The 25784-nt window shown below is 40.2% G+C and overlaps 1 protein-coding gene across 3 annotated transcripts in view; it reads right to left on the bottom strand.

Annotated features, from left to right (window-relative positions):
- Positions 1-1450: 1450 nt before the first annotated feature.
- MKLN1 (muskelin 1) overlaps positions 1451-25784 on the bottom strand; it is a 172611-nt gene continuing 148277 nt past the window's right edge. For all 3 annotated transcript variants that reach the window (XM_039519647.1, XM_039519648.1, XM_039519649.1), the window contains 6 exons: positions 22114-22261; positions 20821-20935; positions 16552-16691; positions 13454-13556; positions 7410-7464; positions 1451-4805 (listed from right to left, as the gene is read on the bottom strand). In XM_039519647.1, coding sequence (XP_039375581.1) covers positions 4684-4805; positions 7410-7464; positions 13454-13556; positions 16552-16691; positions 20821-20935; positions 22114-22261 — 683 coding nt within the window. In that variant the 3' untranslated portion in view covers positions 1451-4683. The remainder of the gene's footprint in view (positions 4806-7409; positions 7465-13453; positions 13557-16551; positions 16692-20820; positions 20936-22113; positions 22262-25784) is intronic.

Genomic DNA, 25784 nt, shown 5'->3' with positions numbered 1-25784 from the left:
TCATAGTCAAAACTATCCTCAAAGAAAGAAATCAGTGCAGAGGCTTTTCTATAGTACATCAAGGCAGATCTACCTAAAGTCTGATCTCCAGGATCTGTTTGCAAACCCTTCGCAACTGTGTCTGCACCCACCCATTTTTCAAAATAAATACTTCAACATGGGTTTGCAAACAATTCCATACACAGTACCTGTGGCCTTACTCATAAGTTAACCTGCAATTTACACATACACACAGAATCACAGGCAACTTAACAGATCAGTATTTATTTAAATTTCTACTGTTCCCATCTAAACACTACATATATGGGGTACTGTGCATGGGAGCAAAGGGCAGAATAAGCATATCTTCTGATTACAAGGAAAAAAGAGTTTGGATTATGACCAACTATACATCAAAACTCTCTCAGCAAGCGTCAGGATGTAGCTAGTTTAAATAATTACCACCCTGCAGACAGGTGTAGGCAACATTCATGTCTCACCACTGTAGGAATGCTGCCACTGAGACCTCTCACAACAGGTAAGAGTCAAATGGAATGTTGGTTAATTTGATTTCTTTAAAAAATTATCCAAAAATCTTCCTTTTGTCCCTTGCATTTATATGCCTCATGCAAAATATGTTTAAACGTTTTACAATGGTGCTTTTACCTGAAGATACCATTTTTGAAAGAATCCAAAAAAGATACAGATTTACCTAAAACACACAACAAACATGGACATCTATGGATTTCTGCCTTCTGACCCACTGGCAAGTGGGGTGATACAGAGATTGTTTCCACTCCCCCAAGTTCATGACCCATGTCTAAGATTATACATTCAACTTTGGATTCAGTTTTGGCAATTTGCAGTAGGTAAAGGGCCTTGTTGTCTGAGGAAGATTTATGCACAGCTTCTCAGGAACATTAACATAAAACAAGCTTTGTGTGAACAAAAACTTACCTACTGAACACCATGCCAAGGACCAACATTCTGAAGACCAATATCAGTAGACATTGGCTCAGTGTGTCTCGAAGTCTCTACTAGTTAGAAAGCACTGGGAACAGCAGACATTTAAATTATAGCTTCTGATTCTTCAAATTGTTGGTACAAAGATTTTTGCCTTAATAGTCTTTGTTTTACAGACTTCAGTTGGTAGAAAGTGTTCACTTCAGCAAACGGGACAAGATTTACTTTAGAATGCCCAATTCACATTTCCATGTAATGAAGTGGCCTACAGTTGCAATGTGGATAGTATGTGGTAGTAAATTTACAAAGTAGATATCATGTATACTACATGTTCTTTCATGTGCTCCACACCAGGAAGCAGGCTCGGTGTTAGAAAGTGTTTCGAGGCACTATGTAATCAGCAGGATCAAGTACTGAGATGGTACGAAGTGTTTACACTTATGCTGTTATCCAGTGAGTGCACTATACAACAAAATGTCTTCTTGTTTGGAAAGGTCGTTTTAGGTGGAGGATCTCTTCTGTTTGGACTTTTGTATTTCCATAATGCTTGGAGCTAATAAGTTCCTGGAATGGCACTCACATCTTAAGCCCATGCATAATACAACCCCAAAATCTAATATCACAACTGCATTTTAACAGGCTATTACAGGAATTTCTGTACATTCTCAGGAAACTGAGCAATACTTTTTTTATACTATCTATTTTTATCAGCTATACAAGAGATGCAGAGTATACTAGTGCAAAGCACCAATCATATAATTTTGATTATTAACCTTCAAGAGGGCACGGAAGTAGTGGATACCCTTTAGCAAATCCATAGGTTTATTCAAAGTGAGTATTTCCTATCTGGCCACAGGGTGTCTCTATTGCTTCACAAATATACAGCTGCAAATGCATTTGCTGTGTTAGGTTGTACATCAAGCAGTTCTTAAAAAGGAAAGGAGCTGTGGAAATGGCAGCTGGTTAATCACCAGCTGGAAGCAATGAAGTGCACACTGGAGAATTGATAAACTTGTATGTACACAGCAAAGGTATGTCAATATTTGATATTCTTCAAGTACTCCCATTAGCTTGGGATTGTCAGTCATTGTGTAGGAAGTACTAAGCTAGCAACTTTAACTTTCTGCACTTGCAGGCATCCACAACCTCCTCACCTGCCCGTAGCACAGAGCAGGCTTAAGCCCATGACTGAACATTTGCTGTTGTGTGTCTATCTATATACAACAGAGATAACTTTAAAATTGAGAATTTTAGTCCAAATAGTTTTCAGCGAAAAATCACATGCACACACCCTAGCCAATTATGTTTGCAAATCTCGCATCAGATCACACAAAGATCATGCTTTACTTCAATGCTGTCACTTAATCACAGCTTGATTTGCAAGATATGCTTCTCAATGCGGTTACTACCCCAAAAACATTTGGTGTTTTTATTAGACCCTCCACTAAATCTACTCTTGGTTACTTTTAATATAATTGCTTCACTTTGGTTCAACTTTATTTAAATAAAAATTAAGTTAAAAGGTAACATGAAAAAAAACCCACGAGCTAGAAAAATGAAAATTAGAAGAGTAAATGCTTGGATAAACTGCTTAGAAAGATTTTTGGGGGCGGAGGGGAGGGAAACAAAAAAAACACCAAAAACCAAGAATCACCCGCTTGATGTTGTAAGCCAGTTTGTTTCTGTGAACAGAATGCATAATCATAGTCCCAACAGCACACAGCATTGTAAACCTCAGTACTTGAGGACTGAAAAATTTAGTTTAGTTACAGAACAGCAGTGCTATGGCACAATGCTAATGGAAGCAACAAGATTAACCTAGCCATTACCTAGCAAAGAACCAGAAGGTTACAACATGCAGTAAAAAAAAAAAACTCTGGCATGGCACTTTTTCATGTTACTGGAGAATTTTTTTTTTTTACATTGTTCCTTTGAAACATTTAACCAGATTGTATTTGCTAAACTATGTATTCCCTTGATTTTTTGATTTGCTACCTGTTAACTACATTAACTTACTTGCCAAACAGTAAGTTAGCGGTAACTTAAAAAAAAAAAAAGCTACATCTATAATCCTTTCAAGGAAAAAAAAGTCAAGTCTAATCACTTAGTTTTTAAAGCAAATCCAGCCTCTAATGTACTGTTAATTTCTGGGTGTTTAATAGCTTAATAAGCTAAATATTATTAAAAAAAATTTTAATCATGATTTCCAATGTACTGAAACTGGAAACAAAATGTGAGGAAGAAGGGGACTAACTGAATGAATGCACAAGAATACTAGAACTATGAAAAAAATATTCACTGTCATTTCTTTTCATTTAAAAAAAGTCTAATCCATCATCCCTGCACACACAATACTTCCAGTAAATTCAGAGAAAGTTACTCAGACTCAGGAAATTCAGGATTCATGTCCTATGGGCTGTTGGCCCTCTAGACATGAATCTCTACAGTCTTTATATAATTTATCAACCAGTTTGAACTGCATGCTTTCTGGCACTGAATTTAAGTATATGCTAACACTAGGTGCATGTGTCCTTCCTTATACTTTACGGACACAGTGCAGCTCCAAGCCATTAGACCTACATACAAAGAATGTTTTCTGCAAGGGAGAAAATAAAGTCCACTTACTGGACATATGCATTCAGCTTATTTTAATAAATCCATCCTTTAAATGAGGGGAGAGGCCTTTGTGCACAGGATAATTCTAAGATGCACTTAAATGAGCTGTGCTACATAGGACAAACAAAAAACAAGCTGTTGAGAACAATCCTCATTAAATTTCACATTCACACACAAATATATGCACAGAGCCAACATGTACGTAAACCCAGACATGCTGCTTTGGAAAACTGCATCCAGACTGAAGTGCTGTAGAGGTGCAGCGTGTGCATGGGGGATGTGGAAGACCCAATTCTGTAGAACTCTACAAGGACTTGCTAAGTTTGTCATGAAAGCAGCACAAGAGAGGCACAGACACAAAACCATCCCTGAAGAAATTCTTGTACCAGCACCTCCTGCACTATTTTCAAAGGTTTCTCCGAGGTTCAAACTTGACTGCCAGCTTTAAGTAGAAGGCTTCAGAGAATGGAAGCCAGGCATTTACAGTAGCACCAGCTAAATATTTATGTTCACACTCTATAGCAAATCCAATTTCGCTCTAGTGTTAGTCAGTTTCTCAGACTATAAGAGGGTGGCAAATTTGAGACATATCCTCCTTCACACTGTACATTACAATTACAGGACTCAAGTCAATAAGGACACACATTACCTTAACGTACAGCAGTGTCCTGCTGCCAAGCTACATAACTGCTGTGAATAAAGCCAGTAGGGCAAAGCAAATGTCATGACTAGTTACAATCAAGCAAGAGGCATTTAAAAAAAAAAAAAAGTAAAACCATCTTCAGTTTCAAGGAGCCTGAAATATCTTAGCATTTCCCCTAAAAGCAAAAAGGATGACTGCATGATTGATTTCTTCTTATTATATTTGCTAACTCAAGTCAAAATCAGAAAATATATATACATACACACATATATATATATATATATTTATGTCAGTTACATTTTATTAGCCTAATTCAACAAGGGGAAAAACCTCAGGTATTCATTATACAAGTATAAAGCCCCATTCAAAGACCCAGGGGTCACTATATTACTGCACCCAGCAGTCAATCAATGCAGTAAAAAAAATTAAAATACTGAAAATGGATGCTTTTTTCTTCTTTCACATGTCCAGTGATTTTTCTGTCACAGTGTGATGAGGTCTACCAGGTTGCCTTTAGGAGGAGTCATGTTGTCAGGAAAGAAATTTACTAACGTATCAAAGAGCTGAGTTCTTTGCGCATAGGTATGGTCAACATCCGAAAATCCTGGGGGAGTGAGAAAGACAGGAAAAAAATAAGTCAAATTTAAAACATGAAATAAATTAAGCAATGAAATATGCCAAGTATATACATTTTAAAGGAATGCGGAATACCTGCAATTGTCTCCTCATCCTCTTTTCTGAAATACACATCACTGCACTGGCTGGGACCAAAAGTCTTTCCCAACCTTGCGTCACACATCAACATTAACAGTCCAGGCTGTTATTCAGCCCTGCTATCCACTGTCACCAGTCTATCCATTATACATAACTCTAAACCAGCCTGGAGTTGGTCTGCGCAACATGCAAGCCAACATCACTCAAGGGCAATGGATTTCTAGGTAGGGCCCTATCAAATTCACGGCCATGAAAAACCCGTCACAGACTATGAAATCTGATCTTTAGTGTGCTTTTACCCTATGCTATACAGATTTCATGGGGGAGACCAGCATTTCTCAAACTGGGATTCCTAACCCAAATGAGAGTTACGGGGGGGGGGGGGGGGGGGGACGGGGGGGGGTGGAGGGAAAAGGTTATTTTAGGGGGGTTGCTGTGTTGCCATCCTTACTTTTGTGCTGCCTTCAGAGTTGGGTGGCCAGAGAGTGGCGGTCGCTGATTGAGGGTCCAGCTCTGCAGGCAGCAGCGCAGAAGTAAGGGTGGTAATCCCGTACCATGCCACCCTTCCTTCTGCACTGCTGCTGGTGGTGGCTCTGCCTTCAGAGCTGGGCTCCTGGCCAGCAGCCACCGCTCTCCAGCCGCCCGGCTCTGAAGGCAGCGCTGCCGCCAGCAGCAGCGCAGAAGTAAGGGTAGCAGTACTGCAACCCCCCCTACAATAACCTTGCAGCCCCACCTCCCATAACTCCGTTTTGGGTCAGGATCCCCTATAATTACAACACCGTGAAATTTCAGATTTAAATCATGAAATTTACCATTTTTAAAATCATATGACGGTGAAATTGACCAATACGGACCATGAATTTGGTAGGGCCCTATTTATATGTACTGGAACGTCCTCTCCAATTTCTATGATTCACACCACTGGTATCCCAAAGGGGTCACTTTTCAATCATAATTAATTCTTACTACATGAATCCAGACTTGTCACATTAAAGGAAAATTCCCCTTGTTTCAGTCAAAAAGATACAGGACACAAAGAAAGGTGCAACATATCCTCATTGTTACAACATAGATATTAATCTTAACAGGATTAAAAAGAAAAATACCTTTGTGTATTACCATAATCATGTACTGCAAAATACTGGAATACCATGTTATCCAATTAAGAAATAAAGACAGTTTAAAAAAAAATCGTAACTTTAGAAAGCATCTAAAGCTGAAATATTGTACATGAACAGGGCAAAATCAAGGGGAAAATGATCTACTAAAATATAATTTAAGTATTCAGTTTCTTTAAAACCATATACATGCTCTTTATGGGAAATCTAACTCTGTGGCTCATACACAGTGAGAATGTTACAGTAGATAATTCCTTGGCACCACTGTGATAAAGGCTAATTTGCCTTGTTACATTAGAACAAAAAAATTGGGAACTCTCAACCGCTGGTGTCAAGGAGTTTTTATTTAAAACTCATCTTAGAAAAATGTAGTATCTGTTGATAATGCTTAAACAAGACCAGCACAACCTCCTCATCCATTTGGACAAACTGTGCAGTCTTTTTTTTCTACCCTATTAATTGTTGAGCTGCAAATTGCCAATTCGGCTGATACCAAAATTATCAGTGCTTACATAGTATGAAACCAGGAACTGCTAGGCAGCACAGAGTTAGAAAAATGAAAGCCAAGTAATGCCTCTGGCCTTCTCATAGGTCAATCTCCAAATTATCGTTCAAATAACTCTGAAAAATATCTTGTTATTGGATGTCAGAGGAAACAAATTATGTTTTGGGATTTCTTGTTTTTGTAAGTTTACAACATGGGACAGAATGTCAAGAATAATAAAGATGACAAAGAGCCAGTTTTGCAAAGAACAACCAACCAAATTGCTCTAGGAACTGCACTGCATTTTCACACCAAACAGAAATCTGTAACCATGCTGCTGGATTCCAAAATGACACGACATAAGTTCCTTTCTTTTGACCAAGGCTTATGCTTATTTGGGTAATGGCACAGCATATGGTGAAACAAGAGCTGCAAAATGATCCACTGATACCTGAATTTGAGACCACTGATGACTGGCTGTTTTAAAAATGGGCTTGGGGCAATAAACGCTATTGAATAGAAATGTTCCTTCTCAGATATTTAAAGGCATTTTTCGGAGAAAAGGTGAGCAAGGTAATCTCTTTTACTGCTCTTATTATCTGAAGAAGAGCTCTGGGTAAGACTGAAAGCTTGTGTCCGTCTCAAACAAAAGTTGCTCCAATAAAAGAAACTATCACCCATCTTGTCTCTCTAATATCCTGGGACCAACACAGCTGTAGCTGTAACAGTGCATAAAGGCACTTAACCCTTTTACAGTCTGAATGTGCTAACATGCTTGTGGCCTACACCTGTTGCACCTCAACAGCAATAGCAGAAATCTTATCACAGTAATAAACCTGGCTACACTTTGTGATCTTGGCATAATTCATCTCTGGTTTATTATAATACTCACCCAGAGTGGTGAAATCTGAACCAGACTTGAACAGTGCTGAAGCAAGAAGCTGAAACTGTGGGGAAGAAAACAAGAGCCACACAAATTATCCAGATGTTTACATAAGGCAAACAAAAGCTTCTTAAAACAGCAAATTGCATTAAAGGTGGCCTGTGCTGTGTTTACCTAGCACAATGGTCATTCAGATGTATGGTACAGTGGTTGTCGTAACAGAGGCAGGCAGAGGCATACAGGATTTTGCGACTGCATTTTTTTTAAACTATAAATATAGATTTTACATGTGTCCATCCTTCCTTTTCCCTTGGGTTTTAAGTGAATTCGGTGTTTAAAATTTAGCATGAATGTCATGAAAGGCAACAGTCAGAGCCCTAGAGATCAAAGTCCTACTTTTGCAAAGAAGACACACATCATAAAGGTAATGCAAGCGCCTCCTGAACTACCCCTCCAGATCATGTGTCTTGGAATGGCCCCTTCGAGGTATAAGTTATGAGTGTGATACTGTCTCCAGGCCCATTCAATCCTTGGTTGCCCAGCTGAGACAACTAAGGGTGCCAATTAGCACTGAATGAGACAGATGTTCATGATGTGCAGAAAGAACTTGACTACAACGACCAACTTTTGTTCATAGGCCACGCAACCTTTAAATAGTTAATAACTTCTGGTCACTACTAGCCTGGGCCTGATCATCCATATCCCAGTGCCAATCCCCATCCATTCAGTCCCATAAGTTTTGGGTTTTTCATTAAAAGATTTGCAGGCTGGGAGCATGAGACTCAAGAGCGAGAATGTGATAAGAATAACTTCAATGTAGTAATATCCATCCTTCATGTCTGTACCCTTCAGTTATCGGGAAGCAGCTATGTATAGCAACACCCCCACCTTTCACCATACCGCTAGTCGCCAATTAGCTGAGCTATACAAACAAACTGAGTAATGTTTCCATAAAGATAATCAGTCCTTTAAGGCCCTTTATCATTTCTGTTGACCTTCCTCCTGTTCGCCGGCATCCCTCTGGTACTGAGATGTGCAGATTCCAAAGGAAGGGTGAGGTATAAACATACATAAAACAGAAGTAAATCAATCAGTAAGCTTACTGTGCTTGCAGTGCTAAAGATGAGCTTCACTGCTACTGCAAACGGCAATGTATGAAAGAGTGATTCTGGCCCTGATTCAGCAAGGTGCTTATTTATTATTTGTATTATCCATGGCCCTAGGAGCCCCAGTCACAGACCAGGACCTGCTTGTGCTAGGTTCTGCACAAATCGAACAAAGAGAACTTACAATCTAAGTGTAAGACAAGAGTAAACAGACAGATACAGACAGAGGAATATAAGGAAACAATGAGACAATATTGGTCAGTATCAGAGGCTGTGGTCTTAGCCCACCAGCAGCCTAACCACTGTCAAATTTTTTGACGGCATCACACTTAAGTGGAGTTTAAAGAGGGATCTGAAGGGGAACAATAAAGTGGCTTTGCAAATATTTGCAGGGACCTCTTCCCAAGCTGGAGGAGACCAGCTTTACCCCTGCAGCTCCGGGCATACTCAGTTGCTCTGTGGGGATGGCACGTGTGCAGTCCAGTCATACTTAAGAGCTATGAGAGGCTCAAGCAAGCTCAGTGTGGATGGACTCTTCGATTTTAGCAGCTACCATCTCAGATGTCTCTACTGAGCATGTGCAAACTGCAATTTTTCAAAAGTTCTATAACTTAGCAAAATGTGGGCAGATTTTTGTTGAGATTTCAAAAGGCACATCCCTGACACAAGATCACCACCTCCCTGTTATCCAGGCCAAATTCAAGTTCTTGTTCCAAAGCATTGGGGAGCTGGAGCTCTTTAAAGAAAGAGGTCACCAGTATTTATTTTTTTCCCCCCCAACATGGGCAAAACATACTTTTCCCTAGCCTTGTTCTCAGAAATGGCTGACCTGTTTCAGCTGGAGTTTTCCCAAAAATTTCTGAGGCAGACAACTGGCACGGAAAATTTCAGCTCAAATGGTTACAGTTTGGCAAAGTTACTCACAATCGAAAAAGTAGTCTTATAATGGGACGTGTCGGGAAATAATTATAAGCAGATCTACCCAGTCCTGCCTATCCGTAGCACCGCCTACAGCCTAGCATAAAACATTTCCTTCTTTAGTTACAAGGCATTGCTCCTTCTACATCTTCTGAGTGTGACTGATTCTTTTCATTTATACAGTTACCTTGAACCTATTTATAGAGTGATCATGTGCCCCACTCAAGTTCACTTTCCAGTGTTAGGGAACTTTCCCTCTCAATCTTGCCCTACAGGATTATTTTACTCTCCATTCCTTAGATACTTGTGTTCTGTGTTTTCTCTAGGTTTGTTTATATCCTCCTGAACAACAGTAACATTCCAGGTATAGTCACATTAAAGCTCAAGAAACTACTGCCTCTGGAGCATAATAGATGACCTGCTAATGTTTACATGCATTAATAGCACTGGGTTTTTTTGACTCACAGCAGCACCAGACTGGGAGCTTATATTTAGCTTCTAATTTTATCATCCTTAGGTCTGAGTCACTCCTTTTCAGATGCATGAATTTGGGGACAGCTGTGTTGTTTATACGGAATAGGAAAAATATATGTGCACATTTTATTTTTTTTAATCAGTATTAGGAAATTTCAGTATCTGGTATGCCTTTCATCTCATTATTTGCCAGGAAGCCACACCACGCCACACACTGTGCAGTAATCAACAACTTTCTATTTGCCCTGGAGACCTGCTAGTCACCTCACCTAGGAGCACACCACAACTGTCAGGTCTCCAGGCCAGTAAGACAGAAACCCATTTCTATCTGAGAAGCTGATGAACTGCCTGGAGGGATCCACCATGACTTCAAGTGGGATCATCATTAATCTGCACAAGTCGGAACCACATTACAAATCTGTTGTGTTGGTGAGTGACAGCACAGCCGGGACCTGTACATGGCCCGTGGGGGCAACGTAATGAGCATTCATGTGCTAAATGATGCCAAGAGGTTCTCAGCTACATTCCAGAATTAAAAAAAATAATAAAAATAAAAAATTCCCTTAACCCGATAAATTCATAACAAATGCTAAAATTCTGGAGGTGCCATGCTGTGTCTCATTCACACTACATTAAACAAAATTAGTTACCAAAGCCAGAGCAAGTTTCTCAAGACCAAATTGTGTTTTCTCTTGGGCACAACTCAAAACAACTGAAAAGATATGAAATGAAGTTTAAAAAATGAAATTACTCCTCCTAAGCTAGGATTGTTTTATGCAGAATTTTATCTTGGTGCAATCCTTTACAGCAATGCTTACAAACCTCTGAAATCCGTGTCAAGTATCAGAGGGGTAGCCGTGTTAGTCTGGATCTGTAAAAGCAGCAAAGAATCCTGTGGCACCTTATAGACTAACAGACGTTTTGGAGCATGAGCTTTCGTGGGTGAATACCCACTTCGTTGGTGGTTCACAACGTGACCACCAACTGACACTGAACACCACAAACAATCACACTACACTATATCAGGGACAAATCCAATCAGCTTGCTGCTTTACAAAACTGTGACCAGTGAATGCGAGTTGGTTGGAGACAGAGCAGAGATGGGGAAGGTAAAGGAGAGAGGAAAAAGACAGCCGTAAGAGGAGATCTGAAGAGAATCAAACTTAGCAGTCCTACAATGCTGAGCTATATTCAGCACACAGAGTCAACAAGATATACTGCCTTTGCTATGAAATAGACCACATCTCTGTTATAGGTGGTGCCAGGAATTGTGCAGGAATCTGTGCTGGGAAACAATGAAACTTCTGCTTCAATTTTGATCCAAAATATGGTATCAGTACAGAGAAGAACACATAGGAGCCATTTGGAGATGTCGTGCCAGTGCCAGAAGCCAACTCAATGAGATAACCGGAAGGGAAACTGACATCATGGAAATATACCCAGTCAGTATCAGTGCAGCGTGGGCCTAAAGCCATCTGACTGGCAGCTCTGTTCTGATACAACAAGCCTATGAGAATTGAAGCTATTGGAACAGAAGAGATTGTAAAGGAAGAAGTTGCAAAAGGTTTTCAGCAGCTGCTCTAACTCTGCTAAACAGTAAATATTGATTTGGCAAAGAGACCCAAGAGGAAAGAGGTCAAAAAATTCAAGCATTAGGCCTGCAAAGAGAGGAGGTGTAGTGAAATTTACAACTATTATCCTGAAAAGCCAGAGAGAGAGAGAGAGAAAGGGGCTTTGGGCCCTGCACATCAGGATTGAAACCCTTCCCTGAAATCACAGGTTCACATGATAGCATGGTCAACTCAAACATTTCACGCTTGCAAGGTAGATAAATTGAATAGCATGCAGTTTACTGTGAGAGTATCTTGCAGAGACTTTGTGAAAGTATTGTGAAATATTTTGGGATCCTCTATGCACTATATGAAATTTAATTCAAATACTTGTCAGGTTGAAAAATAGCAAGAATTTCCTGTTATTTTTCTTCCTATTCCTGTCCCAAATGAGAGAAAAGATGTGAAGGTAGCTAGTATGAGTCAATTTCAGTGTGAAACTCAATTTAGACATGTTGTATGGATGTTTTATCTATTAAATCTGGCAACATAACCTTAGCATGTCAATGATGTTACTGAAAATGAATTGTAATCTATGATAAAGTAATTAAACAACCATTTCCAGGATCCTGATACCAGCAAATTAGTTTCCAAAGCCCTGTCACCCTATAACCCCAGCACCATATTGCATATGGCCTTCAGTAACAACCCCACAAAAACAAAGCTTTTAGAGGCTATACTTAGACAATTTCTATTTGCTTAGAACAATTGTATGATCTAGCCAGTACATTAAGGGGCTTTGAGCCAGAGACTCCCCAAGTTCTTATCACAGCTTTAAGACTGACTTGACACGTGAACTAGGGCAAGACATCTAGTTACTGAGCCCAATTCTCGTCTCATACCAGCTTTACAAGGGTAACTATCCACTGACTTCAGTGGAGCTACTTCTCATTTGCACCAACATAAGGAAAGTAAGGAACACCCTAACCAGTTAAAATGGGGCAGCTGAGACAGAGTGATAAGGGTTACATGTTTGTACAGCACTTTGAAGGTCCGAAGTACTATACTTAAGTGCACATAGAAGCAAAACCCAAAAGCTTATCCTAAACTTCATAAATTCAATAAATTATGTAGGGCTGCTATTAGACTTCCTTAATCCCTTTTGTAAAGTGACATATGTAATGGAGAGAAGCTGTCTGAAATTCCTATCAGCTCTTGGGAACTTATGGCTTCATTTGTGCTGTGGGAACAGACTTACTCCTGGAAAAACCAAATATGTGCACTGAAAAATGTGATAAGGCCATATAAAAGCCTTAGCGATCAACATACATAAAAAAAAATCCAGAGTGAGAAATATATATTCTGGAGAAGAGATCAATTTTTTCCTTCAGAACTATTTAAATATGTACAACCCAAATGAAAAAATATCCTGAGAACATCACCTTCAGGGGCGATGTCTGATATCAGAGTATCCCTTTTACATCTTCTTAATATAACATAATAGCAGCATTTCCTTTTATTGGGTGCAATATAATGCACTTTCCATAGCACAACCAATTAACTATAAGCCTGTGCCATTTTATACAGAGCTTATATTTCATTAAAACCCCCAAACACAAGACAGCCCATTAGAATTAAATCTAAGGCCCTCTCTGCATGCAGTTTTTTTACTGATAGTTATTTTGATATGGGGTGTGGAGTTTTTTTAAAAATAGCAATAGTTATACTAGTACATCCCCTAGCTTAGATGCAGTTATATTGGCATATTACTCCACTGGTGTAGCTATTCCCATATATAAGGGGAATAAGCTATACTGGTATAAGTACCTTCATATCAGTATAACTGCAACCACATTAGGGAGTCGTACTTCTAACTATTCTGTACAGTTAAAGAAATACGTGTGTGTAGACAAGGTCTAAGTAAACCTAAGGTAACTCTAAAAGTTCCACAGTATGACCCTTACATTCTATTAAAAAAAAAAGAGGAGGTAGTTTTCACTCTTACCTCTTTTGTCTCCTCAGGGTCAGAATGATCCACAGTTACATACAAGTCATTCTGTAAGTATTTCAGTGCACCGAGTGGGTCAGTTTGGGCCTTTTCTTCAAACCTGTAAAGTGGAAGGAGATAAGCAACTTGTATGTGATTGTAAGACATGCTCAAAACAAGCACTGTTTTCATTTACTTTGAGCTCAGTTACTAAACACTACTCTTATGGGAGCAAAAGTCACACATGCAAACTGTTCAGTGATAGCTGCTTAAAGCACATGAATTCTATGACAGCTCAGCCCCCTCCTGCTAAAAGTCTGGGTTCAGAAGCAGCATTCTAAGGTGCTCAGGGGAAATCAAAGCTAGTGACTTTGATCCTTTTGCTAAAATAACCAAGTATCTCAAAGCTGTACAAGTTGCTGTTCATAAGGTACTCTGTACTAAAACATTAGGCAAATAAGTGTGGTGTATCCATTTCACAGAGATAAACTGAGGTATGAGGAAGTAAAGTCACTTGCCCAAACAGCAGATTCAGAGCTAGAACTCAAAATTTCCAACACCCACTACCTATAATCAAGACACAAAATGTCCAAAACCTGATCTAACTGCCTTTAAAAAACCAATAGCACATTTTCATCCAAAATATTCCCTTAGGAATGAATACAAGGGCTGCAAATGTCTTAAACGTATGGTATTCAGGCACCCACCAACCAAAAGGGAATCAACCTAGGACTTCAAGTTGGTCTGACCCAAAGACAAGTGAATGGACAGATCGGACAATCTTGCTTTGGAGATTGATTTTCTCAGTTACACAGACTTTTCATTAGGTTGCTTGAAGAATTAGTTTCCCCCCTCATGTCATTAACTGAAAGACCCCTCTAGTTCTATGGATTGTAATATCGATCGAAGCAGCCACTCTCAGACAGCATGTTTACAAGTCACAAAAGAAGCTGCTGTGCCTCTTCTGTACCAAAAGCACTTAGCAATTGTTATCTACCTTGTTCATTGTGGATCTTGGGAGGACAGAAATTGGGATAACCTGCTTCAGAAAGCACGGGTCTTTTTAGAAGCTAAATGGAGACTTCACTGCAATAGTAGTAAGGTTTCCTTCTTCTATAGGCCACTCACGCACTTGGACAGGTCTTACATTCACCCAGTAGAGGGCAGTGATGACACATCAGCCAATACAGTACTCCGTTTAAAAAGATGCCAAATCGAGAGTGCCAGCAATTTTTTTCAAACAGATGCAGTTCTATATCTACATTTTTCAACAGGCTGAACCTCAATGCCAACCCAATTGTGCTATGCTAAGGAGGTCCTTCAGTTTGGTTTAGAGTATCTCTTTTGATCAGGGTGGATAAAATTGGTTTAAAATTTAAAAAAAATCTGTTTCTTTACATTGTATTTTATTTGAATTAAATACGTTGGGTTGTTTTTTTTTAAATAAATGTATTGGAAATTGTGACAACGTATGTTACGGCCTAAATTTACTATGACTTATTAAAATAAATTAAATAATATTTCAAGTATCACATTTGCTGCCAAAGTTTTAAAGAACATCAAACTACTGAACTGATTGAAGTCACTGGATAAGCACCTGGAACCAGAGTTTGCTGAAGTGCACTAGCCACTTCTGCAACTGCAGAGAGAATATTTTTCTTTATTTCAGTTTATTCAATTCAATGACTAGTTCATTCTAAGTTGAGAAACCGACTGCAAGTTGAAGCAAGAAAGCTTGTTCTTCTCTTCCACTCTACAAATAAAAATGAGGGAAGGGGATGAGATCTACTAGTTCTAAAATCTTGAGGGTCATGGTGGCCAGAAACAACCAGTTGAATTCACTAACTACAGATATACTTCCTCTACTTAATCAATCAGTTTTAAAAGCAAAACATGTTTTGACTCTTTCTTATGTATCCAGCACATTGAAGGTAGCTTTATTTAACTAACAGAACAATTTAAAAATACTGTTTTTGTCATGAATAATAATGATAAAAACCCAATAATTAACAAATGCATCGTTCGCCATTTTCTCAAAAATAAAAATTAAGAAACTGAATACATTTATGTTAAGCAATAACGGCTTAAATAAAACATGCATATTGTATATCCTTTTGGTTAGCAAAACGTCTCAAATTTAGTTGCAAATCAATATCTATTAATGGTTACCAACCAATGAGAATCAACCTCTCTTTACGAAAATAAAGAGAACTGCAAAACAGGATTATAGTAAATTATTTAAAATCAAGTTTATGGCTTACTGATTTAAATCAGTAATATAAATGATTTTGGTTTAAATCAAGTCACTGTCTTTGTTTATCTCCTTCCTTTAAAAAAAGTTCACATCTTTTAGGAAGCTGCATGGATGGTCCAAAGGCAGAAGCTACCATGAATTAGCAGTCAAGGGGTAGGAGAGATTGTTTGATGTCATCTTGACAGTATACCAAATTCACCAGTAAGTGCTGGTTAAGCTTCAGCTCTATTTCATATGACTAGAGGCCTCAGATATTGTACAGTATAAAACAGGACATTCAAGCCCAAATTTTCAAACCCGAGCGTGCCTGACTATGCAAATCTACCTCTTCATGCACTGTTTTCTACATGGCCATTTGAAAAAAAAGCTCTTACTGAAAAGCTAAACTGAAACTTTAGCTAATAGCTGCATGATACGAGCACATACTTCTACTGCACAGTACAACATCAAAGAAATCTCATCCCCACATAAGTACTTGTAGACTTTCATCTACTTTCTTCTTAACCTTTTCTTTGATAAACCAACTAGGTCCATATGAATCCAAGAAACATTTTCACGTGAACCAATAAGGGGGTAAATTTTCAGATGTGCTGGGGAATTTGGACACATGGCCTTGCTAACACCACTGGAAGACATAATTGCCTACTAGAACACTGCTTTAGGAATGTGTCATTGACTTCTTTAAGAGACAAGAATATCAGGGTTTATTTTGAAAAAAGCAGCAAAAAATAATAGGGGAACCTATAACAATTTTCAAAGATTCTCCCTATTTTCCCCATTAAAATTCTCTAAAAAGCGTTTGGAAAGGCTACAACTTGTAATTAATCATCTCAAAAGAAGCCGTCTCAGCTATTATACATACCTGTGCTTTCTTATGAGGTATTTGCAGTGTCTCAACAGGTATTCCTTCGAAGGCCGACAGAGCTTCAGTGACCAGAAGTCATCCAGCCTCATCTTTGGAGAGCAGGATTTCCCAGGATTTCCTCCAAACAAATAATGAACCTATATAGGCCAGAGACAGTTTTTAAGTTGATATGTGCACATGTATTAAACATTTACTGTACATTTGGCAAGTCACGTCTCTGAAGATGTTATTCTACTACATATACAGGGGTTGGTGTTTTTTTTTAAACCCTATTCCAAGTTATTACTAGGCTTGCTTCACTCTACTGAATCTGCTGATCAATAAATTGAGAAATAGTAATTCTCCTCAAGCTTACTGTCTAGCACGATGAAAAATATAAGTCTGTGCTGTCAAAGACTAGTATGTGTCTTACTTTAAGATATCTTGAAATGATCTCTAATATCCATAATATACAAACTTATTTCAAAATGTTCTTTAGGTTACTGTATCTATTGAAGAGAGAAACCCATATTAATGCAACAGCCCTTCAAAGTGAATATGATAGTGGCTATGTGGAAGTAACAGTAGAAATTCAACCTTTTTATTGTATATCGTCTCCCAACACATTTTGCTCATTAGGCTTTTCTGGCACTGCTGCTCAGAAAGACTTATGGCATAATGACCTCTCGACAGATTGCCAATATACTCTCCATTCTTGACCTCCAAGACGCTGACTCTGAAGTAGACAAACAATTATCTGCCAGAGGCAGAAAAACTAGTGTGTGGTAGAGCCAAATTAAAGCATAGCTACTATAGGGCCTAGGGCCCAGGGTCCTGGAGTCACATGACAACAGAATCTCTCTTTTGGTTGCAAAGAAAGTCTTGAAAACATAACTTTGCAGACAGCCTGCAACAATGGTGCTCTGATGTACTAACTACCCTAGTCATCCTAATGAGTTAACATTGGAAACCCATTACTATGGAAGTGCCATCACCACAGCAGAGGGCATTGGGGGAATCCTCACTGCTACCATTGAATCACGATTCTGATGGAGAGATGTGAGCAGCTCTCTGGGTTTGTGAGAGCAAAGTCCTCTCTTCTGAGTTAGACCCCAACTCATCTGAAGACAAGGACCAGTGTTCTAGGGCAGTGGTTCTCAACCAGGGGTCCAGGGGCCCCTGGGGGGCTGTGATCAGGTTTCAGGGGGTCCGCCAAGCAGGACCAGTGTTAGACTTGTTAGGGCCTAGGGCAGAAAGCCGACCAAAGTCCCACTGCATGGGGCTGAAGCCTGGGGCCCTGAGCCCCGCCACCTGGGGCTGAAGCAGAAGCCTGAGAAATTTAGCTTCGTGGTGTCCTCTGCGGCATGGGCCCTGGGCAATTGCCCTGCTTGCTACCCCCAACACCAGCCCTGGCTTTTATATGCAGAAAACCAGTTACTGTGGCACAAGTGGGCCATGGAGTTTTTATAGCATGTTTCGGGGGGCTCAGAAAGAAAAAGGTTGAGAATCCCTGTTCTAGGGAGGCCTAAAGAATGCTCAACGGATAGTGATTGTGGGCTGATCCCAGTCCAGCAGAATGCTTTTAAGAGTAGAGGTGTCAGGAGCTACCCACACAAACAGGGATGGGTCAACAGGGACTGTTAAAGCCCCCGATTGTCTTGATATGACCATAGTATATGGACAAATACTCAAGTAGACTCCGGAAGGACAGATTTGTTTTCATTATCTTATAATGCAATACCCTGGTTATGAGATGTTCTACATGGCGAATTACAAGAGGCTTGTTCACTTCAGCTCCTACCTTAACTGGAGGCAAAGCAAAGAGCTAATGGGATAAAGTGTCAAATTGGAAAGGATGCATCCTGAAATGAACCAGCCCCACCCATGATTTCATAAATGATTGCTATTATTGCACTGGAACAGATAAAGCACCGATGAATATTATAATCCACTGCAAAAGAGAGAAGAATTAATTGCACACAGTCAGTTCTAAGGAGTTGCTATGAAAAAAAGGAAGGAAAAGCCAAGACACTGAAAATTAATAGATTTGAGAAAGCCCTTGTTCCCACCTCCCCCTGTTTTTCATCATTTAGGGATATACAAAAAGATTTATATGTATAAATAACAAGTATGGTGTACAGTTCACATTCTGCTGGTTTGCATCCGGCAGTACCACAAACTCAACATTACAACTTTTAGTCTCGGACATCAGAAGGCTGTACAGGTAAGTCTTCCGACATACCCAAATTATTAGAAGCTGTGGCACTAATGACCAGTTAAATGATACAGCACTGGGAAATGCATTACAACATCTCTGCTCAAGGCCTCTATTTTTGCCAGCGCTAAGGGCAAGTTTTGAAAAATAAAGTCATGTTGTTGAAAGCACTTCAGGATAACCAAGATGTATCCCTCTAATTATGAGGCTGAGTCCATGACCTCTTTACAACAAGGAGATGTAAAGCACAAGGAAAGTGGAAAGCAAGTAGTATTGATTTTTTCCCTTCGTTTACTGGATTTAAAAAAAAACCCACTTATGACCTGAAAACTCATCTGTTGAATACTAAATATCCCATAGAGGGTTCTGCAATTGCAGAGACTCAAAAATTTCTCCTCCTCCATATATTCATTCCCCTCCCCTCCCCCACCAAAAAAATCACTATATTAGAGTCCATAGAAGGGAGATTCCTCATTTATATCAGGGGAGTCCAGAACAGAGGCTTCTAAAAGTATGTATGGCTTCTCATATAAAGTGAATTCAAGATAGGAGCCATGATTCAGCAATCCTGTAGAATTCTGCTCTCAGTCTTGTATGGTTTTACACATTTAGGATATGTCTACATTGCAATCTAGAGGTGTGATTGCAGCATGGTTAGACACATGCTAGCTTTAACCATGCTAACATGGCTAAAAATAACAGTGTGTATGTAGTGGCACGGGCTTTAACGCAGACTAGCAATGCAAGTAAATATATGGAGATATACCTATCTCAGAACTGGAAGGGACCCTGAAAGGTCATTGAGTCCAGCCCCTTGTCTTCACTAGCAGGACCAAATACTGATTTTGCCCCAGATCCCTAAGTGGCCCCTTCAAGGACTGAACTTCACAACCCTGGGTTTAGCAGGCCAATGCTTAAACCACTGAGCTATCCCTCCCCCTGATAGTACATACCCAAGGGTCACCAGCATGCTTGAAAGCCTGCGCTAAAGCCTGCAATGCTGCATCCACACTGCTGTTCTTATCCATGCTGCAGCTGAGTTCTGGACTGCAGTACAGACCTATTCTTAAGTGACAGCAGTTGATTTTACTTCACCAGTTGTCTATTCTGCACCAGTATTTTGAGTGACAAGTTTCCCCTGCACAAGCAATATTTATGTTTCCTAAATTAATACAAGACTTTAAAGTTTGGAGAATTACATGCCCAAAAACTGCCTGTGTCTCTCAATGCGATTTGCTGGGAGCCCACAAAATGGGTATGTGAAACGGAAGAGATTGCAACCACCCTCTTTTGTACTATGCAACTGAATATGATAGCATAAGCCAGCCAGCATGTGCTTCTCCGTATGGACTGAGCAGACCAAGACGGAGTGCTGCATGCATGGACTTAGCCTCCATGGGCTTTACCTATGTTTTAAACATCAGAATGATTGTGAGCTAACCTCACTACAGAACTTTATAGGCAGCATTTGTCCCATAGGCTGCTTTTGGCTGCCTCTAACTTAGCACTATCATGCCTATTAATATTATAAAGCAGGGGTCAGCAACCTTTCAGAAGTGGTGTGCCGAGTCTTCATTTATTCACTCTGATTTAAGGTTTCGCATTTTAACCATTTTAGGTCTCTTTCTGTAAGTCTATAATATATAACCAAACTATTGTTGTTTGTAAAGTAAATAACGTTTTTAACATGTTTAAGACACTTCATTTAAAATTAAATTAAAATGCAGAGCCCCCCAGACTGATGGCCAGGACCCAGTGTGAGTGTTACTGTAAATCAGCTCGCATGCTGCCTTCAGCACATGTGCCATAGGTTTCCTACCCCTGTTATAAAGGAAGAAGCAGCTCAGTAACTTGTATGTTGAATTGATTCACCATCACCAGCAGATCTTCCCACCACCCATAGGGCCAAACTCAACTATGAGACGAAGCTAAGTGCATTACACCATGTCAGATCATCATCAGCTTCTTCTGCTTAATCACAGGCAAAGACACAACCAGCTTATTTTTTAGATCTGCAGTTATACCCACTAAATACAACTGAAATCTAGCACTCTGAAAATAGACATCCATACCTTGTGCAACTCATCATACACCAGCTGATGGGCAAACCTCGGGCAGGGCTCCTCCTCCTGAAGGCTTTTACTTGGATTATCTTTTGCTGCTTGATCGTTCTTATAGACACAAGACCTGGAACACAGGGTAATATTCAAACATTCTCCCACTAGCAAACGAGAATTAGCTACAGGGTAGAACAAGCAGTTATCGAAAGAGAAGGTTGCATAAAATGTGGGTGGTTGATTAAAACTCATTGTGTGCAAGGTAGGTATCTGGCTCCTTAACAGACGGCTGTGGGAGACTATTAGAGAAAAGGCAGGCGACAAATGGCCATTCCAGGGAACAGGAGGTCTTAGTTTCAGTTTGCCCCACCTAATCCCAAATAAATGTACCATATAGGAAATGACTTCCTTGTGAACCAGTTTTATAACAACTGGATGGCAACCTTACTTCAAGTCTGGTGTCGTATGAAACACTGTCACTTCCGAAAGGTAATATGTGATACAGCATCAGAATATAATTACATTTGCTTTCCACAACCAACTCTCTGTATAAGTTTTCACAAGTGATGTTCCCAAGTATGCGGATTCTAATATCTAAACTGTATTGTTAAATTTCTTCACCTAAATTTGGGTTATTGCTGATTATGTACTATATGTATTTTGACTTTTAAAACAAACTTTGTATTTGTGGATAATCTAAGCACTATATCCAGATGTACAGACACATTTCTTAATCCGTGTATTATATAATTTTTTTAACATTAGCTTTTTAATTTCTACTGCAGCTACGTTTTGCCTTATGCATGGTAGCTGTTACAGTACTCAGTAGGCAAATGGTTAATTTGAAACTGCTATAACATTTTAATTACATAGGGCAAAATTTTCAAAGTACTTAAGTGACTTAGCAACCCATGACCCATTAATTTCAGTGGGACATGGACTTCACCCATTAATTTTCTGGGGTGAGGTAGTGGCACCCAACTGGTATACATCATACTAAACAGAAGTAAGAGGAGAGATTTGGATCAAATAGGCTATCTGGGAAGCGACCCTGGACCGTACATTTTTAAAGGTCTTGATGGAGGCCATCCCCCACCCAGTAAAACTGCAGGGAAACCAGGTTATCCAACTCAGTAGGATGAAAGCTTGAGTCAGCCCTGCCTGCATCTGAAAGTGTTGCAGGGGGAAAGAGGCTTTTTAAATATACTACGTTCCTACCATCCCACAAGTACAAAATGGAATAACCTCCCTAATTTTTAAAAATTAACAACTGCACCTTGCTTTCAGAGAAGCTTTTAATTTACTTACCAACTGTTCCTCACAATGTCATAAATCCAGAAAGAGTTCCTAACATTCTCTTCCCGTTTCTCTTTGTCTTTACTGAGCCCAGACAACACATGTATTTCGTTCAGTTCCGGATCAATGGTGGCTCTCTGAGTGAAACCTGTCATAGGAACTGTTCAGTAAGAGAGAAAGTAAATATTACATCCTAAACAGAACAATGGAAACAGATACCAGAGAAGGCAGAATTGAAGGAATCGGATATATAATATGAAAATAAAATATAACCTGCAACCACAGAGTCTGCTTGTGAGGCATGGGGACCTCTATTTAGCTAGGTATTCCTTATTTGGCAGGGATTGGTTTTCTCTCATGTCCTGTACACTGCTGAGATATACTTGGCATTAAATAAATACTTAAGTAAATCTTTTGATTTACACCAAGAACTTCTTTGCCTTTTAATTCCAAGGTAATAAGGTGCCTCATCTCTGCTAGAGGGAGAAGATTGCAAAGAACTAAGGGCAACTGCTTCATTTTGATAATATTCAGTAGGGCACAATTATTTTTTTTTTTTAAACGAAGACAAGGGTAAATGGGTTTTACTACACAGAGTTGCACCAGTTGAAGCTCAAGGTGTGGTTTTAAACAGTTAAAACAGTGCAAAAAGACTGTTTTAAACCAGGCTTATTTTGATTTAGTTTAAATCTATTAGCAACAAGTTTAGGCTACACTGAAATGAATGTGCCTGGACAGGGGGTTCTGCCAGTTTTTCTGTGAACTACGGCTGCTATATCTCAGCAAGTGAGGTACAAGATTCTATAACTGGATACTTTCTTGCTTTAAAGGGTTTGCGTGGGTGACTGTTCCCTTTTAGCAATTCTCTTTGTGGGAATTTTCTTGCTATTTTAAGATATACAGAAAGGTTACGCAGAAGATATGTGCAGACTCCTTTCCCCCCCTCAATACTATATACACACCTGCAGATAATTTTAGAGACAACCAAAATACGTATAAAAGTCAAATCAACATTCGCAGTTTGTACCTGCGTAATAAAGAGATGAAACTTAATGGAGAGGCGAAGGCCATACATAGTAGAAAAAGGGCCTCGAAGATTAAATGTGTAGCAAAGACCTCAAAAGTGTATACCAAAGAACTAAAAGGCAGCAGTCCCTTTACATTATTCACAGATTTCAAGGCCAGAGAGGACCCCTGTGATTATCTAGTCTAACATTAAAGACTAGACTCTTTCTCAGTTGAAAGAAAGAGAAGACTAGGGGGGATGATAGAGTATATAAAATCATGAGTGATGTTGAGAGAAAGTGGAGGAAAAGTTATTTACTTATTCACATAATATAAGAACTAGGGGTCACCAAATGATTCTTCTTCACGCAGCGCACAGTCAACTTGTGGAACACTATAACAAATGTTAAAGGGGACTGGATAAATTCATGGTGTATTAGGATGGATGGTAAGAATGGTGTCCCCCCCCCTCCTCTGTGAGGAGGGATGGATATGGATGGGAGGAGAGAGATCATCATGATTGCCTGTGTTTTCACTCCCTCAGGGGCACCTGGCATTGGCCACTGTCGGTAGACAGATACTGGGCTAGATGGACCTTTGGTCTGACCCGGTACGGCCTTTCTTATGTTCTTATGTTTATGTTAACATCTTATATAAAACAAGCCATAGAACTCCCTCATAATTCCTAGAGCATAGATTTCAGAAAAACATTATGTGCTAGTATATCATGTGTGAAAATGCTAATTACACCTCTTTTGATTAATTTTCTTCTATTTATTATTAAATGTTTGCCTTTTAAAACCATTTAAATCATTTTAAGATGGCACAAAGTAGAAAGAAAGCTGAAAATCATACTAAGCATTCACCTCTTGAAAACGTGTTTTATGACTGGCTCACCGTAATATAGAAGGGTCTGTTGAGGAACCAAGGATATAACCCATTGTTCCTGAGTCCAGGGCCTTAACTACAAGAGCATCCTATACAGCAAATAGCACTTGTTTAATAAAGATTATCATCTGTGTGTGTCTCAACGCTTCCTAGAGGCAGGTAAGTAGAAGTAGCCTCATTTTACAGAGAGTATGGCCAAGCACATAGCCACTGCCTCAGATATGTTAGTGGAAGAGACCGGGATACTTAAGTTCTACTTCCTGCTCTGGCAGCACTGATCTTGCATAATCTTTCGGTTACCTCATCTGTCAAATGGGGCCATATGATACCTGGAGCCTTACTTAATGATAAGGGCTGTGATGCAAACAGTTTAATGGTAGTCAGAAGAGGCGACACTTGAAGTCACGGTCTCATGACACTCAGATTAATGCACTTTCCCGTAAACTATAGCGGGGTAGATAATAGCAGCGGTAGACAATAGGTAGACTGCAGGCCATATCCAGACAGCCAGATGCTTTTGAATGGAGACAAATCTTTTTATTTACTTATTTTTTTACTTTTATTTTCTCTGGAGTCTGGACCTGGCCTATACCTCGACCAAGAAATTTGGACCATGACCAGAGGTGAAAGTAAGCCGGTATGGTACGGTACGCCACACCGTGCCAGCAAGAGCCGGTACGTCATGCTGGACTGGACTGGCTTCTCCGATGGTGATTTAAAGGGCCCAGGGCTCCAGCCGCTGCGGGGAGCCCCAGACCCTTTAAAGCACTGCTGGAGCTCCGGCAGCCAAGCTTGGGCAGGGATTTAAAGGGCCTGGTGCTCCAGCCCCTGTGAGGAGCCCTAGGCCCTTTAAAGCACTGCCTTAGCCCCGCTTCCGGAGCTCCGGCGGCGCTTTAAAGGGCTCAGGGTTCCCCACAGAAGCTGGAGCCCCAGGCCCTTTAAATCACCACCGGAGACCTGCTGCCACTACCCCAGCAGTGGGCAGGGCTCTGGAGGCCATTTAAAGGACCAGGGGCTCCCTGCACTGGCAGGAGCATTGGACCCTTTAAACTGCTGCCGGAGCCCCGGGGCTCCTGCAGCTGGGCTCGGGTGGGGATTTAAAGGGCCCAGGGCTCCTGCAACTGCAGGGAGCTCTGGGCCCTTTAAATTCCCGCCCGAGCCCTGCCACCCCGAGGTAGCAGCGGCAGGGCTCCCACAATGATTTAAAGGGCCTGGAGCTCTGCAGCAGCCAGAGACCCGGACCCTTTAATTTGCCTCTGAGACCCAGGGCTCCCAGCCACCTCTACAGCTGGTAGCTCCAGGGTGATTTAAAGGCCTAGGGCTCCCAGCCAGAGCTGGACCCCACAGCCTTTAAATCTTGTAAGACCCCGCCTCTTCCGGATGAGGCCACACCTCTTCCTGTTGAGGCCACACCCCCGTTCAGGACTCCAGTGTACCGGTAATTCCTGTAAGTTACTTTCACCCCTGACCATGACAAAAAATAATTGACTACCCCTGGACAAAAGGGTACTGTGAGGAAGTTGTATTTTTTGCAGTAAGAAAAACTGTGTATGAACATCAAGGTATTCCTCTCTTTTCTACCTTCAGATTTAGAAACGTTGACATACTGAAGATTCCTGAAGGTTTCATTTTATGTAGTTCCCCGAAACAGCGTCATCAAATTAGCAGTCCTAACTGTTTGTTGTGTAATTCTTATTTCCTGTTTCCCCAGGCAACCATCCTTTCAAATGCACTCATAACCAACACGTGATCTTTGTTTATCGATTCTGTTTGTCTCATTTTTCTTTCTG

Source organism: Mauremys reevesii, linkage group 1 (genome assembly GCF_016161935.1).
Source record: "Mauremys reevesii isolate NIE-2019 linkage group 1, ASM1616193v1, whole genome shotgun sequence".
Lineage (NCBI taxonomy): Eukaryota > Metazoa > Chordata > Testudines > Geoemydidae > Mauremys > Mauremys reevesii.
This window is presented reverse-complemented; position numbering and strand designations above follow the sequence as displayed.